Raw genomic sequence first — 16,792 nt, forward strand, 5'->3', positions numbered from 1 at the left:
GCAGAGCCAGTGGGCACTGCAGCTCCCAAATGCCAACACAAGGCAAAAAGACAGCACAGGAAGAGGCTTTCCCTGGTCACAAGAGTATTGGGACGCCTCCAACCCCCCAACCCCGAGACCTTTACCTTGACTGACCCTCCTTGGACTCGGCTGCAACTTCTACTGATCAATAAGAATAAAACCCGGTGGTGACTTCTCCTTCATTCGTGAGCCTGCAGGCAGCGGTAGCTTTGCTCGGAGTGTTCAGCGTGGAAAGCGAGAGTCCCACAGCTATCTACGGGGGAAGGTAAAACCCCAGGGATTTTATCATGGGCTGCGCTTTCTATTCTTGCTGCGGAAGGGCAGCACCTCCTCAGGAACGATGAAATACCGTGAAGCCAAAGGGTCGGGGCAGCCCCTCGGTGTTAGAGGTGCCTAACAAGCAGGAAGGGGACTGCTGACATCACTTGCTCCCTCGAGCCCATCTGTCACGTGCATGACAGAATGTCACACAACAGGGAATTCTCAGATAGACTGGCAAGTCAGCCAGTGCTTCCCCTTGGAAATGTCTGTCTCCAGTTACTCATAACGATAATGAACTTTAACTGCTTGAAGAGCTGATCCTTCTGCCCAGCCCCTGCCTCAGACTGTTCCCCTCAAAATTGTAGGTTTTTCTTTTTTTTTTTTTTAATTTCAGACAGCACAGTTCAGCCACCAGAGGACCAGGACACACACGGCTCTGCAGCTCCGCTTGCATGAAAGAGCAGGCCACTGTGCCTTCCCAGACAAACTCTGCCCCAGCTCCTGGCTCGGCAGCAAGTAATTGAAGTTCAGATGTGCTGAGACCTTCCTGGTTGCTTGTCTGGTGGGTTCCCATGCTCTGCTGGGGACCAGCAGCTCCTCCAGCCCAGGGGATGCCAGGGTGGGCAGGGCTTTTCCAGAGAAGGATCCCTGCCTGCTGGAGGCAGGGCTGAGCCCCCTCACCTTGCAGGCAGGCACAAGCCCCGCTCTCACGCAAGACTTATCCGTGCCAAGGTCCAAAAAACTGCTCCAGAAGACCGGGTTTAATCTGCCTGACCTGTCAGGGTGGGAACAGCCCCATGATGACCTCGGGATGGACAGAGGGGAAGTCGCCTGTCACTGACGGGACCGATTTGAACCTCAGTAATAAAAGCCAGGTGTATTCACTGCTTTGCCTTGCATCATTTGTCTCTAAATGAAGCATCTGCCATGTAACAAATGGTCCCTTCCTGGGCCATACATCTTCTTGCTGTTTAAAGAGGAGGTGGATCTGGCTGACTTTCCCCAGCTCTTACTGGTTTATAATGAGCAAGAGGTGACGTTTCCCCGAAAACAATTTCCCTGATGCAAGTCAGGGTTGTAACAGAAATGAAGACTTCTCCCATCTGAGCCAGGGATGTTTCAGCTTCGGTAGCTCACAGAAATGCTGTTGTATGTTACGCCAGTGAGGAAGCCAGAGGCTGACAGAAGCAAACATCACAGGGTGAAATCTCCTGCAGAAGGAGCAGACCCCAAGGTCACCATCATCTGTAGGTTTTCCCCCACCTGGCCAATGAATATCACCCCTTATTTTGGGCAATGGACCTTGCTCAAATGCCTTGTTCTGGGGAAAAAAAAATAAAAATTCAAAAATCTGTTAGTCTTCAGAGAACGGTAGACCTCAGTCCCACACAGAGAGGGAACCATGGGTGACACAGTGACCAAGCGGCTCTGAGGATGTGCCTCAGTTTAACTGTCCTTCCACCTGGTGTTTTGAAAGAAAAGGGGCGAGTGAGATAGTGAGATGAATGTTGGGGCGCTGAAATACCTCCCCAACACAGCAGACATCACAGGACGCAGGGGCTGATTTTTAGCAGAGGAAGAAGAGAAAGTGAGAGGAAGGGAAAGAAATCTGCATTTGTTCAGCTTCCCTTTAGTGCTGAAGAGTCCCGGTCCTGGACACAGTGGTCGGTCCCCCTTGCTGGCATGGGGGCATCACCCTGCTTCAGTTGCCAAGTAACCGCCTGAGCATCTTCCAGCTGCCCCCAGCAACCGTTCCATGCCAACTGGCCACGAAGAGCTGGTGGCCACAGGCACGACTGGGGCAAGGAAAGTCCTGGGAAAGCAGAGGCAAGAGGCATCCAGGGGCTCATCCCCTGCCCTGCTGTCTCTCCCGCGCACCACTGAGCCCTCAGCCCCTTGCTCCTGGGCTTGTTTGGGAGAGGAGCGCTGCCGGGAGGATCTGGGCTCCCTGGGCCCTGTTGGTGGTTGGAGCGATGGCCAACATGGGTGATGAGGACCTGTTGGCCTATTTTTGCATGCAGTACAAGCAGAACTGCCTGTCCTTGCTCAGGTGAGGGGAATCCTCCACCCACCTCCATCCCCTCTGTCCTCCTCACCTGTCTCCTCCATCCCTCCTCCCCGCACTGTGACAAACTCCCATCCCTTATCTCCACCACTTTAGTCACCTCTTGTACCTCCCTTCCCCAACCCTGTCCCTCCCTGTGACACCCCCTTGCCCAGTCAGTGGGATCCCCGCTGGGGAGAGGGGGGATGCCATGCTGCCAGATGGGATCTGAGAGGGTGTTGGATTGCTCTGCCCCGTCGCCCCACCCAGGACACAGTGGGATGATGGGACAGAGCAAGCCAACACCCTGCCAAGGTACTGAACCCAATGTGTAACCTCGAGGAAAACTTCTGTGACAGGAAACTCAGACTGACAGAGGAGGACTCCCCATCTCCATTTTTTCATCTCCAGGTGAAGAAGAAGCAAGTCCAACTGATGCAAAAGGCTCTGGAGGTGAAGGAAGAGGTGAGAAAGATGGGAGGGTGCTGGGGCATGGTTGGGAGGGCTTGAGGTTTCTAGAGGGCAGCAGTGGGCAGGTGACTGGCTCCAGGTGCAGACAGCCATGTCACGCTCACTCTGGTGTTACCAGGACTTCAGGGAGCAGATGAAAGTCATAACCTGCCGGTGGAAGGACCTCCACGCCAAGGAGGCTCAGCTGAAAACCCACATGGAGAAATCTGAGAGGACTTTAAAGGTACACCTGCTCAACTGACATGACCCTGAGCCACACCACCACCTCCTCCCCTCCTTTGGGGAGACAATTTTGGGACACCACGTCTGTCCAAGCCTCCCTTGAGCCTGGAGGTGTGAGGAACAGGTCTGGCAGGGCACGTTTTGTACCACAGGTGTGGAAAGCCCTGGTAGGGCTTGGGCAGGAGACAACTTGTCCTGTACAGTGTGATCTCCTGAGGGCCCCAAACATTCCTCCAGAAGGGTCACAGCCTGTCTGCACTGTTGACACCCAGGTGTCTTCCAGGGACAGATACCAGTAGGTCTGAAAATCAGAGTGCTGTCCCAGCTCCCTGTCTCCAAGACCGAAGGGTCAATGCAAGAGGAATGGCCCTGTTAAAAAGGCAGCAAAAATGCTTCCGGGGTGCTCCACTACTGGTGTCTCCTCTGTGAAAGTTTCTCTTCCCAGTGCTGTTGAGTGACCCAGCTCCATCTTCCCTTGTCTCCCTTTCCCTCTGTGTGTGTGTGTGTTGGTGGGGGAAACATCACCAGGAAAGTGATAAGATGCGAATCCAAGCTCTGAAGAAAGCCAGCAAAGAGAGAGAGAAGAAGATGCAAAAGGAGAGTGAGCTTTTGAGAGCTAAGGGGGAACTGGAAGCCCTGAAAAATAAGCACCAGAAACTCTGCAACAGAGTGCAGAAGTACTCTATCTTCAACAAATACTTGGAGGATGTGGTGAAGATCTCACAGGTGAGTTTGGACATGAGAGAGACAGATCATGACCTCGAGGAGCGCCTTACATGGGTGTTAAACCTAGAGGAGACAGGCAATTCCAGGGAAATCATAACACTTGGTCAAACACAGAGACCTCAGATGGGATGGGAGGAGATTCCCTGCAACTAAGGTGAGCCAAGGGGACCAGAGTTAGGGGAGGAGAACCAAAAAATGAGGTGAAGGCTTGAGAAAACCAAAGAAAAACTGTTGGAAGGGGGGAAAGCACAGGGCTGAGGGGAATGGGAACCCCTTGTTGTCACTGTTTCATGTCACATTGATGATTTGGGAGAAGTAAAAAGCTGCCTGGGAATGGGAACCCAGGCCGTTGTCAGAAAAGCTGTGCCCTCTCTCAAGGATGCCCAGGCATCACACCATGCATTGCTCATCCTCCAGCAGTCCCAGCTGCCCCCCTTCCGTGTCTAGGTGACTTGGCACTGGCAGTTGCAGTTGTGCTTTCTGTTTTATCAGAGCACTGATCACCTGGGGAAGAGGTACAATATGTCCCGTTGCTTATGGCAGTGAGAGCTCTGGGATGGGCACAGTGGGATGTCATCATACAGGAGATGTGGCAATGCTCACAAACCAATTGGGGCAATAGTCTCGTCAAGAAGGGAAGATCTTTCATCTGGGGAAGGTGTTGTCCCTGGTCAGGGCAGAGTGCCAAACAGCACGAGATGTGCAATCATGATGAGGGGAGGGCAGGAGGCTTACTAACACCAGGAGCCCTGTGCTGCAGTTTGAGGACATCCAGGAAATCATTTGGCGCTACAAGACACTGGTGAGGGTGCACAAGGACCTGCTGCAGTCACAACAGAGGGACAAGGAAATGTCTGAGCAAGCCAAAGTGCTCCTGGACCGGTACATGGAAGAGAAAGAAGCTGAGATCCTGCAGTACGAAAATGAGCTGGTGCAGCTCCAACTACGTTTTGACCAGGCTCAAAGTGACATCCTCTTCTGGGTGAGGAAATGTGGGGTGGGCAGGGGAAGATCTCCAAGTCTTGGCTGTCACAGAACCAGCTGATGGCTCATCCCTAAGCCATAGGGTCAGGGCAAGGCCTAGTAGCAGTCCTTGTGATTGGAGGAGATGCTTAATTTTGTCCCTCCAAGGGGTTATAGAATGAAGGATCATAGAATCATAGAACGGTTTAGGTTGGAAGGGACTTTGAAGATCATAGAGTTCCAACCCCCCTGCCATAGGCAGGGACACCTCCCACTAGACCAGGTTGCCCAAGGCCACATCCAGCCTGGCCTTAAACACCCCCAGGGATGGGGCCTCAACAGAAGAATGACAGACCAGGTCTGAAACAGGTTACATCAGGGGTTAAAACAAGGCCCTCACAAAGCCATTGTGATCTTTCACTTGTTGCTTGACCTCATAGTCAAAAGAGATCAGCTAACCAGGCTTTGGGGAGGTCTGCCTTGGCACAAAACCCAAGCATACTCCACCACATGCCCGTTGGGTTTGTCTAGCCTGGTCATACTAATTTCCATTCACCATTCCTTGCAGCATCATCCCTGTAATGGGGCTTCAGTGTGGCCTGTCTCGTGGTCTCTAGTGTTTATGGCTCAGGCCTCAGAGTGATGTTGGTTTTGCTGATTCTTTTAATTTGTTCTCATCCTTTGCACAGCATCTGCCCACCAGGGCTCATCTCCTCCCTCCTCACCAGTCCAAAAGTGACCAGACTGGTGGTAAACTGGGTTGTAATGAGGCACATCAATGTGTAACCAGTGTTCAGTGCACAGAAATGCCCTCAGCTCCCCTTGCATCATTCTGAGGGGGGGCTTGACAAATTCCCTTATTAGATACTCTAGGTTCCAGGAGTCGGGTGCTATCAGGCAAAGCTGGAAACCACGTGGTCTGAGAGGGTGGCAGTGGGATGTGCTGCTCCCAGGGTATCATCTAGCCCTGCTGTGGGGAGTGCAAATGGGGCCTGCAGGGAGGACCCACCAGAGTGAGGACTGCAGGAGCTGGCGGAGTGATGGGGAGGTTTCTGGGGCAAGGAGCAGCTGTGGTGGTTCCTGGAATTGCTTCCATCACACCAAGCTGAACCACCACCAGCACAGTCCTGGGCAAGGACAGGTTCTTCCTAGCAAAACAGATGAGTGCAGAAGTTAGTGTCCCCAAGCCAGGGTCTCCAGTGCTGAAGCAGCATCTTTGCCGAGACATGTCCATGTGTCGTCTGTCTCCTCTCCTCTCAGGAGGCTCACTGGGCTGACATCCAGAACACAACTGCCAAGAAAACCCAGCAGCTGGGGACCATCAAGCTGGCCATCCTCAACCTCTTCCAGTCTGTGAGCACGCAGCTGAAAGCAAACCTGAACGTGCCAGTGGATGACAGCCACAGACAGCTGAACATGGTAGAGCCAAGCCAGAGCCCAGAAAGAGAAGCAGTAATGATCCTCAGCTGCCCAAAGGGAGGGGAGAGCCCAGAGAAATCCATGTGCCCAACAGACACCCTCCTTTTCACCTGGGCTCTCTCTTGGGCAAGGGGAATGGGCAAGAAGAGAGCAGGCAAACCTGCCTCATCTGAGGAGACGGAGCAGGGTGTGGGTCCCTGTGGGGGCAGAAAGAGTGGGAACCAGGCAGGCTGGGGCAAGGGATGCAGATCAACCCATGCCCGAGGTTTGGTTTCATTCACCCTTGCCCTAAACTCAGACTCACCCACAAAAGCCCATTCTGGTTGTGCAGATCCAGAAAGGCAAATGGTCTTATCCTCCTGCTCAGTTTGGTTGGTGAAATTTGCCCTCCAAAAGGTCCATCAATCTCCCCTCTGCCTCCTGTTCCCATCCCTGCTCCGACCTCTGCAATCTCTCTTCTCCACCCTAGATTCAGCATTTTATCCAAGACCTCACAGACATCTCTATGGAGGTGAAACGGAAGGACATGCAGAACCGCCAGCGAGCATCTATACCTATGGAGCTATAAGGGACATACCAACATGACCTGCTCTGCCAGCAAAAGCTCAGCAGGGTGGGAAGGGAATAGGAGGACAGAGGACCCTACAGATATTACAGACTCCACTGTAGGTTGCACCAGTGAAGTTTCATACCTTTCTGGCTCTTCTGTCCTGCACAGTTGCTAACACCTTTTATACTATTAAAAATAACCAAATATTTTAAAGTGTCTCTTAATTTCCTGGGAGGATTGGAAACATCAGAGCAGCTCAATCCCACAGCTTCACCCAGATGCCATTGTGGTGCCTTCTCTGGCAGATGGGATTCTGGTTGCAGGAGACAGTGTCCCAGCAAGGCATGCAAGACGGGGAAAGCAGGCTGGGACAGGAATGTGGTCTCAAATAGGGATCAGTGCTAGTGTTCAGGTTTGGATCTCCCACTCAGCCTAAGCTTTGAGATACTTGAGAGGGACATCACAACGGGGTGGGGGAACTGCGCTTTGGGAGAGCTTCAGAGATTTTTCCAACACCACACCCAGCACATCCATGGATGTGGACTTCTCTGCACAGCCATGGGCTGCGTACTAAAACTCACCTTCCCCCTCACACTGCTAGGGCAAGTGTGGAGAATGGGTATAGGTGAAGGATGAACCACCCAAAGCTGTTGCACTGAGGGTTTGGCTGTTCATCATGAGTGCCAACATGGTGAACAGAAAACAAGAAGACTAAAAATGGCTCTGGAGACACACTGTGGAGTTCAGACCAGGCTCAGGGTCTTTTGGGGAGGACCTTTTAATGGACCAAGGACTCAATGACATAAGCTTACCGATTTTGAGGCAAGACACCATTGATCACAGGCTCTCGCTCCCTTCTCTCCAGTAGTTACCCCTGTCCTGAGCCAGTGGATTCAGCTAATGCAACCTCCAGGAAAGTCAGAGTCCAGCTGGTCCATGTTTATAACGCCTGGGGGTGGCTCAAGCACCAGACCCCTTCCTTCCAGAGTGAGGAAGGCACAGATTAACACCCTCCCTTCTCCAAATCTGTGCTTTCATGAGTGGCAAGGACAACACATATTCTTCAGGGCTGGTGCCGGCTGCTTGTTTGGAAAGCAGAGGAAGGATGAGTTCGGAGTGGGAACACTTGGTGCAGAGTCTGCACAGAGGATGGTCCCTCTGTATGTGCTGTCGCTTTCTCCGCAGGTTTGAATTCATCGCAACAAACTCAATTAGAAACATAGTACTTTAGGTCAGGTCTCAGCAAGAACTCATCCTGGAAATCCAATCTGCCTCAAGCCTCTTGAGCTCAGACCCATGTTGGGCCATTGAAGGTTAGCGAGTTACCATCCATCAGCAGCAAAGGAACCTGCGCAGTGTCCTCAGTGTGATGCCAGCGCAGAAGAAAACGTGATAGGGAAAGGCCCCATTGCAGAGGCAAGGGCAGTAATTGTTTCTCAGCTGCTATATGTGGAAGAAGAGCTCATTTCTTTCCGAAACCTTGACGTGTAAATGCAGTGTGGGCCACGACATGCCCTGTGTTCTTCTGAATAGATCCCCAGAGCGGTGGGAGGTGAGTGGCAGTTTGCGTTTCAGCTGGCAAGGAAAAGTAAAAGCTGTTGCAACTTTATGCAGCCACCGTGTGCCTACACTTTAATGATTATATTATGTTCATTCTGTAAAGCAGGGATAATAACTGTCGGGGAGGGGCAAGAGTGGGTTGCTCCTCAAGGGAACGAGCTAAGGTGGCAGCAAAGCAGGCGGGAGGATATCCTCACCGACGGGATGATGCAGCCCCGTGGTAGGTGAGCAAAAGCAGAGAGGCTCATGGCTGCGTCCAGTGATTCCCACGCCAGTCTGCAGTAATGAGGCAGGTCCAAGGTCAAGCCAGAACACCAAATCAGCAAGGGAAGGTGGGAATCAGCCAGGTACAGGGCTGGGCACAGGTACAGCAAAGGGCTACAAAGATGGTGAGGGGATTGGAGCGTCTTTCTTACAAGGAAAGGCTGAGGGAATTGGGGGTTTTCAGTCTGGAGAAGAGAAGACTGAGGGGGGATCTCATCAATGCTTATAAATACTCCAAGGGAGGGTGCCAGGGGGATGGGAACAGGCTTTGTTCAGTGGTGTCCCAGTGACAGGACAAGAGGTAACAGGCACAAACTTGACCATAGGAAGTTCCATCTCAACCTGAGGAGGGACTTCTCTCCTGTGCGGGCGGCAGAGCACTGCACAGCTGCCCAAAGAGGGGGGGAGTCTCCCACTCTGGAGCCATTGCAAACCCGCCTGGACGTGTCCTGTGCCACTGCTGGAGGTGCCCCTGCTCTGGCGGGGGGTGGCACTGGGGGAGCTCCAGAGGGCCCTTCCAGCCCTGACCAGTCTGGGATCCTGTGATTACCTGCAAGGCAAGAACAAAGGGCAAGGACCTAAGCATAAATGCAGCTCCCAAGCACAGCAGGGGAAGCTCCAGTGAAGGCTCCACACAGCTTTTTCCCATGCCTTATCTGCTTTTCCAGCAGTCTGATCCCAGGTTACCCAGCTCTCCCACATCAGGACTAGCCTTGAACACAGGCAGCCAGACCCTGGCAGGTCGGGAAGGGGTTGCAGAGCCTGTGGGTGTGCTGAGAGCCCTGGCATTAACACCTCCTTGCAGAGAGCTGGGATCCCCACAGTGCTGCCATTTGCCAAGAGCCATCTTGATTCCTGTGGCAGGAGCCCAGATTAATGTCCTGTTGAAGTCACCATGAAACCACTACTGCGTTCTGGGCTCTGCTCAGCTTGGAGCGTACATACAGTCTTTGCTCCAAGGACTGCAGGGTGCAAGGAAGAAAGAGGTGCCCAGTCTGGGAGCAGAAACAGCGTGGAGGAGCCCAGGGTCACCCAGGGGGTGAATGACAGAGTTGGGAAGATGTTGGATTGGTTTCCTACCCATTCGCCATCCAGAAGGAGGGGGCATTTAGCTGCCACACGAACAGTGGACCACGGCTTAGGGACAGGGCTGATGGTTGCGGGGGGATGCTCAGGGAGCTAAGAGGGATGAAGAAGAGATGGGGTAAGGATAAATGGGAGGCTTTCCCTTGCCTTTGGTAAACACCCTACATGGGGGCTGTGGGTCTGCAGTGATTCCTTGCACGGGAAGAACTTCCCACAAACCCCGAAAGGCATACCCTTCCTGCTGCCATGCCTGGGCCTCTGTCCCCAGCAAATGGACTTCCACTTCAGGCCAGTGGAAATCGATTTCTCAATGGGAAGCAAATACATTTCTTTTTGTTTGCATGGAGTAACCCTGTGCTCAGCCCTAGGACTGGGCCTCACGGGGGGCATGTCATCTCCTTGGAGACCAGCAGCTGTCTGTGCCAAGGCTGGAGCTGAGAGCCTTCACCCCACAGTCAGCAGCATCCTCGGATGCTGGCCTTCCTTTTGTGAGACCAAATACACAGCAGCAGAAGAGAGAGAAAAAAAAAAAAAAACCCAAGCAGGAGAGAGTAAACCTTGCGGAGGCCCTCAGGGGTCCCAGAGGTTGGTAAATGTCTCATAGAGGCACTGGAAAAGTCAACTCATGACTCATCTGAGCAGAGACGATGTTGCACGTTTGTGCCCTTGCATCTCATCTTGGCAGTGACATATCCAAAGGGACCAGGAGCACTTACACCCATCCTGAGAAGTGACTCAGCTGTCCCTTCTCCTTCCACCCACGGCCACCCCCTCACCCACTTTGATCCATCTGACTGGTGGCAGCTGACGGGAGTTATTGGGAGCTAATGGGAGAGGAGCAGCTCTGCCCAGCCGCTGAAGGAGACAGGGGGCTGCAGCTCTGAGCCTGCCACTCTGTGAGTGATGGTCTGAAGGCACGACTGTCTCCAGGCTGGGCTTATGGAGAGGACAGACGGATAGGCCAGGTTTCCTGAAGTCCTTTGGACACTGAGTGCTGGCCAGTTCAAAGACTTGTCTCTTGTCTGGATGCCTGAGCTGAGCTCTTCTAAGGAACCTTCAGCACGGAACAGAAAGACAATGAGACACATTGGTCCAACCAGGTACTTTCTGATCTGTTTCAATGTATTTTCTTCCTTTCATTCAGCACATTGGACCTGGCAGTGTCCACCTGTCAACCAGTACAAGGCCAAGATGAAGACCTGTCCTTCTGACCCGTCCTGATGTCCCGACTACTCCTGCTCAACCCCAGCAGCCCCATCATCCTGAACATGAAGCCACAACACCTGTAGATGCTGCTCTGCAGCATTGTTTGCTGGAACTGCTTGGTTCTGTGACCCTATCCATGCCCCACAGGGGAATGCCTGGTTTTAGAAAGTCAGAGACCAGCAATTGAAACTTGAGGGCAGATTTTGCATTTTCTTATGTGCCATTCGTGCCATGCCAGCAGAGCAAAGATAGCAGATCCCCCCCCGCCCCACCAATGCAAAGTCTTTACCCAGGCATGAGTAAGCCATACTCAAGGCCCAGACTGATGGGAGGCATTGCAACTAGCTCTTCTTCCTCCATAGAGCTGGACAGATGGCATTGCTCCTCAGGTGCAGGACTGACCTTCTGACCAGCTGAGCAAGCTCTTTAAAAGAGACAAGGTCAGGCTCTCCACCACAGGGATTGCAGACAAGCTAGTGGAGGGAGAAACCAGGAGACCAGCGATCTCTATCTGTGGGCACATCAGGGGAAGGGATTTATCCCCAGAGACCTACCAGATGTCTTTGCCATGAGCAGGGTGGTGGGACAAAGCTGTGTCTAACACCAGCCTGGATTAGACCCAGCCAAGCTTCTGGAAGGACAGACAGGGATGACGTGGAAGAGACGCTGTCTCTGGCCTTGTCCCAGGTGGGAAGGCATGACAAGAAGGTATTTCCCTGACTGCTCCAGAGGAGATTTGACGCCTGTCTGAGCCATGCCCGATGGTCTTCATAGCCAGCAGCACACTCAGAGAGATGTAAGCACCACAACAGCACCTTTTAACTTTCCAGCCCAAATGATTCGGTGTCCTTGTACTTATGGGTCCGAAGGAGAGGCTCTAGCCATCTTATGGAGCACAGGTTGTACCCTGGATGTCTACAAGATGTCTAAATAACCTGAGTTCCTCACCTCTCCACACATGACTAGGAGCTCCTAAAGATGCCTCTTCAAGAGGCCTTGGCAAGAGATGATCCCCAGGGGGTAAAGGGGACAAGGTGGTACTCCAAGTGTGCACTGACACTGTTACGACTGGGCTGAAGGGATCCTTGGTCAGGGTTGCCTGGAAGGGGAACCAGGGGCTATAGGGGAGTAGGTGACAGGCACTGGCTGCTCCTGCCTATGAAACTCATTTCATCCTTCCTTCGCTCTTTCCCCGGGGAGCTGGAAAGGAAGGAAACCCTCTCATCTAAGCTAAGGCAAAGCCCACCAAGGCCTCCCCAGCCTAGCAGAAGGACAAGTTCTGCTCTCACCACTTGTGACATGCCAGAAGATGCCAAGCTGGAGCTGTGATGGTCCTGAAGTCCTGCTCCAGGGAGGGGACTCTCAGGGTTGCCAGGGTTTCCTGGATGATCCACCATGCTCCCCTTCTCCTGCCTTCTGGAGCCATCCTGCTGGCTCAGGGACCTCAAAACCAGCAGAACCCACTGCCTGAGCACAGTGCACGAAAATGCAGTTCCTACCAGCTCTATTCGCTTTCTTGGGCAAAGCGAAACCAATGTGACTCATGATGCTGTGGGATATGGAAGCAGAGACTAAAATCACCTAATCAGGTATCAGGGTTTCAGTTCTGTGACGCTGTGTATAATAAACAAGTTTTTTGTGTTAATAGCCCTCCTTCTTGGGGAATTGCAGGGTTTGGATTTGTTTGCATTGTGTTTCTTGGGTTTGGGTTTGGTTTTTTTTTTTTTTGTAAGATTTCTTTCTCTTGGCTCAGAGAAGAGATGATTAAAGTATTGGCTAAATCTGCAGTCTGTTTTGCCTCTTGTTGGTGGAAAATCCCCAGCACATTGCAATGTTGTTATTGGTTTCATCTGGACTATGTCAACATTTCCTCTGGAGCAGCCTGCTGTTTCATCAGCGTGGGCACGGCTAGCGACGCCGGTGCTCTCTGCTCTGCGGGGCAGCTCTGCCCCAGTACCGACGGTGGGATTCCCACTGGAGGGGCTTGTGCCCCAGAGCAGCCAGATGCAGAGTGGCCGCTGTGCAGTCCGAGTGACAGGGACAGGCTCTGACACAGAGCATGGCTGTACGGGAAGGCACTGTCAGCTCCATATCCCTTAGGATGCTCTCACCTGAGAGCGGCTATCTCCTCTCAGGCACTCTGCAAGGAGGCGCAGGGACAACCCTGTGCTAGCACTGACCACTGTCTTCATAGTGACTTCAGAAGTCATTTCTGGCTTGTTAACCCCGTGATTAGCACTTATGTGGGGCTTGGCGTGCCAAGCACCGCCGGGCGCCAGATGGCAAAGACGTGGAAGTCATTAAAGCCAAATTAGAGCATTGGTTTTGTCCATGCAGTTTCCAGCCACCTGATCCAAGGGAGGATGTGGGTGACAGAGCTCCCCAGTCCCCCCTCAGCAGTCGCTGGCATAAAAGCACGTCGCGTCCATGAGTGACTGCGAGCTTCCCTGGTCCTACATAACTGATAAGACCTTCAAAGCACAGAGTCTCTCCTGCCTCTCAGCTCCTACCTGGCCCATCTCCCACTTCCTTGCCTTCTCCAGCATGTCCACCATGAGATGCTTCTCATATGTTCTTTAATCACCCATCCCAAGGACAGATAACTCCCCAACCCATGAGACCCTACAGTTTGCAGGTCCTGCTCCTCCTCCTGAGAGCAGCTGAGGTGTGGGATACAGGAGGGGCAGAGTCACGGGGCCAAGAGAAGAGATGCTGCAGCCAGACACCCTTCAGTGCTCCATTAAGCAAAGCGCCACATATAGAAGACATCTGATGTTCCACAACCCCTCTGTTAACCCTACCATTGAGGCATGGTGAGGACAGAAGGATGTTATCAGTGAAAAAGTATATCAAAAGAGTTCAGGGCTCTGAGCATTAGAGGATATTAACCCAGGGAGGCAGTTTCTTGCCTTTCCAAAGATTTTTTCACCCTGGCCCAAAAAGTGAAATGTTAGAACAAGAGCCAGGAATGGAAGGGTTGGATATCTTGCTGCAGCACCAGGAGCTGCTCTGTACTCTTGCAATACCAGGGAACTCCAAAGTCCAGTCTGACTTTTTAGGATCTTGTTTCTGTTCCACGTCAACCACCCTGCTGTGACACAGCCTTAGCCCACTCTCCGCAAAGGTCCCAGGCAAGGAAAACATCTACAAACCAAACTTCCAACAGACATTTATTTGTTCGGGTTGAAATCGATGCACATGAAACAGTGTCGCTCCCGTGTGCTGCACACCTTTGCCATCAGTTAAAATACAGGCCAAATAGTATCGTATGACCAGGACAGCAGCCTGTCTCCTTCTCCATGACCAGCCACACAAACACAGCCAGCAAACGCAGAACAAAACAGGCCAGGACCTTGCCCGTTTCCCCTCAGCCATCCTCGCTGCCTGCCCAAGCGCTCCTCGGCAGCTGAAGTCTGGGTCCTGGGGCCTTGTGGGGTGGAAGGAGGGATGGATTAGGAAAGCAAGTTTTGAATCAAGGGCTCTTCCTTGCCTTCGGCTCCCTCTTGGTCCAACCAAACAAACTGGCTCAGTTAGTCACCCTTCCCAAGGAGACCTGGGGGAAGGCAAGGACAGTGAGGGGGGCCTTCTAGCTCTTGAGCCTTTGGTCTGTGTGGATCAAAGCAAACACCGGTATTGCACCATGTGCGCGACTGCAGAGTGACCAGGCAAAGCTGCCACTGGACAGTTTCTGGAAGAGCAGGGAGCGAGTGGCCTAATCTGTTCCATCAACTCCAGGATGGATGCTACCGATGATGGCCTGTCACACCTGCTTGGACAACTGTGTATTGCACCTCACTCCCTTACACAGAGTTGGCAAAGCAGAGAGGAGCTCTCTGTGATTGAATTTGCCCCTGTGATCTACCGGGTGCTCCCTCCAGCCCACACTGAAGCCTCCCCCAAGCGAGGAGAGCACCAGGAACTGCCAGGTGGTGTTTGTAGGATGCTGTAGGCCATTAACAAAAAGCAGCACAAAATGTAAGAAGGTTTCAGAATAAGACCATTGAAGTAAATTCAGAGGTGAATCAAAGCAGTGTCAAGCTTGCTAGAGATGACCGGGTGCCTAGGTACCAGAGATGACCATGTCCACCCATTTGGGCCTTGCACCCTGGTCTGTGAGTGTGCAAAGGGACTGGTGTAGTTTATGGACTTTTCTGGCTGCTGGCAAGATCCATATGGGGAGGAGATTTTTCAGGAAGGACAAGTGAGTGGAAACTCCCTTGCAAAGGTTAGAGAACAGGTTTCCACTCACTGGGTTTTCTGGCAGTGCTGATAAAGAAATGCAGGAGGGACTTGGACCTGCTTATGGCATTGCACTAGGAAGGACCCCCCCTGCATTGTGTTTCATAAGGATGAATGTGCTATCAGGTGCAATGGAAAGACCCAGATGGCTTGTGACCATCTCGGTGGCATGGGCATGCTGGACAGTGACCCAGGCAGGAACATCATCTCAAGACCCTACAGCAAGATGCAGCAGCACTGAGCTGGAGGACTCAGCATTTTGGCCAGAGGGCAACTAGACCTCCTGGGCAGCTGCCCAAAGGGGAGGCCACTCCTGGACACCCAGTAAGGCCCTAACAGCCTACAGGGCAGAAGTGCAGGGTGGGAGATGTGACAGGCCTTCACACCCAGTGAGAAAGAGAGCCCCTGTCCTGCGGCAATGGGCATTAGCAGCTCTGGCTGTGCCATCTCAATACACGTGGATGCTTAGAAGGGACAAGAGGAACTGAGACACTGAGTGACCTCAAGGTACCATGAGTCTTTTGCACAGGACTTGAAGTCCAGCTCATGGTGCCAAGCCCAGAGGCACTGGAGGACAGGACTGAATGTCCTCTTGGCAGTGAGAGCGTCTCTCGCCTGCTGTCTCTACCTTTCCCTGCCACTTTTCCAGACTCCTGTTTGGTTTTCATTTCCTTCTACATGTTGCCCTGTTCTGAATTTTTCTCCTTTTCTCTTTTGCTCTGATTTCCTCCTTTTTCTTGGAGCTGAAAACTGAATCCAGAAATAGTGAGATGGGGAAAGCGACTCATCTGCCTGTAGTTCAACACACCAGCTCTGTGCTCAGGTGATAATTTCACAAGAATTAGCCCTTCATTCAGCCTTCTCTGGGGACTGCCCTTCACGCTTTGCTCAGCTCTACCCAGAGCCATAGAGCACCTTGCAGTAAAACTGGTGCAAGCACAATGAAACCCAGACCAGAGATATTCCCCACCAAGAGTCCTCAGGAACCATCCCACAGAGACTCACAAGGTGGCACAAAGCTAAGGATGAGACATCAGCTGTGGCCACAGCATGTCTTGGATGGTGGAGCACAATGTCCTCCAAACATTAGCTCCCAGTGCTTTTTTTATTACTCTGTCCAGGTGAAGGACTGTAACGGTCCTCTTTGTCATGGACTCGCTTGCCACTGCTGCACACACCTTTTCCAAGCTGAGCTCAGGTGGAATTAGGTGTTTGTTGATGTCATGGAGGAGACGGCCTTTGACGTGGCACCAAGGACACATGCCATCATTCAAGCTTGCGCCAGCCTGCTTGGGAAGTCTCTTCAGCGGTGGTGCCGCAGTGGGAAGCATGAACAATGTTGGGAAGTTGAAACTCTCGGAGGAGAGCAGATTGCGGACTCTGGCTGGAGACCTGGGGAGGAAAGGTAAGAGATAAGAAACCATAGATTGCAACCATGGGATCTCCTTGGTGCCTCCCTTCTCCAGTTGGCTAGAGAGCCAACCGTGCTTTATAGAGTGCCTAATGGCAATAATGCTAACTCTTGGGTGTCAGGCCACCTGCTACAATGGAAGTCTCCAGCAATATTAAAGATGAGCTGTATCCTCCCACAGAGACTACAACCCACTAAAACTCCATTACCATAATCTTCCTCTTACACAGTGCTTGTCACACGTGCTGACAGTCAGGACCTAGCACTCAGCTTTGGCCATGCTCATCACCTACTGAGTGAACCCCAGGCATGGAGGAAGGTGGGAGCTCAGTGGGTGAGTGGTTTCACC

At 52.5% G+C, this 16,792-nt stretch overlaps 1 protein-coding gene across 1 annotated transcript; it reads left to right on the plus strand.

Moving 5' to 3' along the window:
- Positions 1-2,255: 2,255 nt before the first annotated feature.
- On the plus strand, positions 2,256-6,695 carry CCDC42 (coiled-coil domain containing 42; the record flags this gene model as incomplete). The annotated part of the gene is made up of 7 exons (XM_082492293.1): positions 2,256-2,332; positions 2,686-2,791; positions 2,916-3,020; positions 3,548-3,745; positions 4,506-4,727; positions 5,969-6,127; positions 6,597-6,695. 7 exons carry the CDS (start codon positions 2,256-2,258, stop codon positions 6,693-6,695), a joined length of 966 nt encoding a protein of 321 aa, XP_082348419.1.
- Positions 6,696-16,792: the final 10,097 nt, after the last annotated feature.

This window comes from Vanellus vanellus (assembly GCF_965231255.1).
Source record: "Vanellus vanellus genome assembly, chromosome: 17".
Lineage (NCBI taxonomy): Eukaryota > Metazoa > Chordata > Aves > Charadriiformes > Charadriidae > Vanellus > Vanellus vanellus.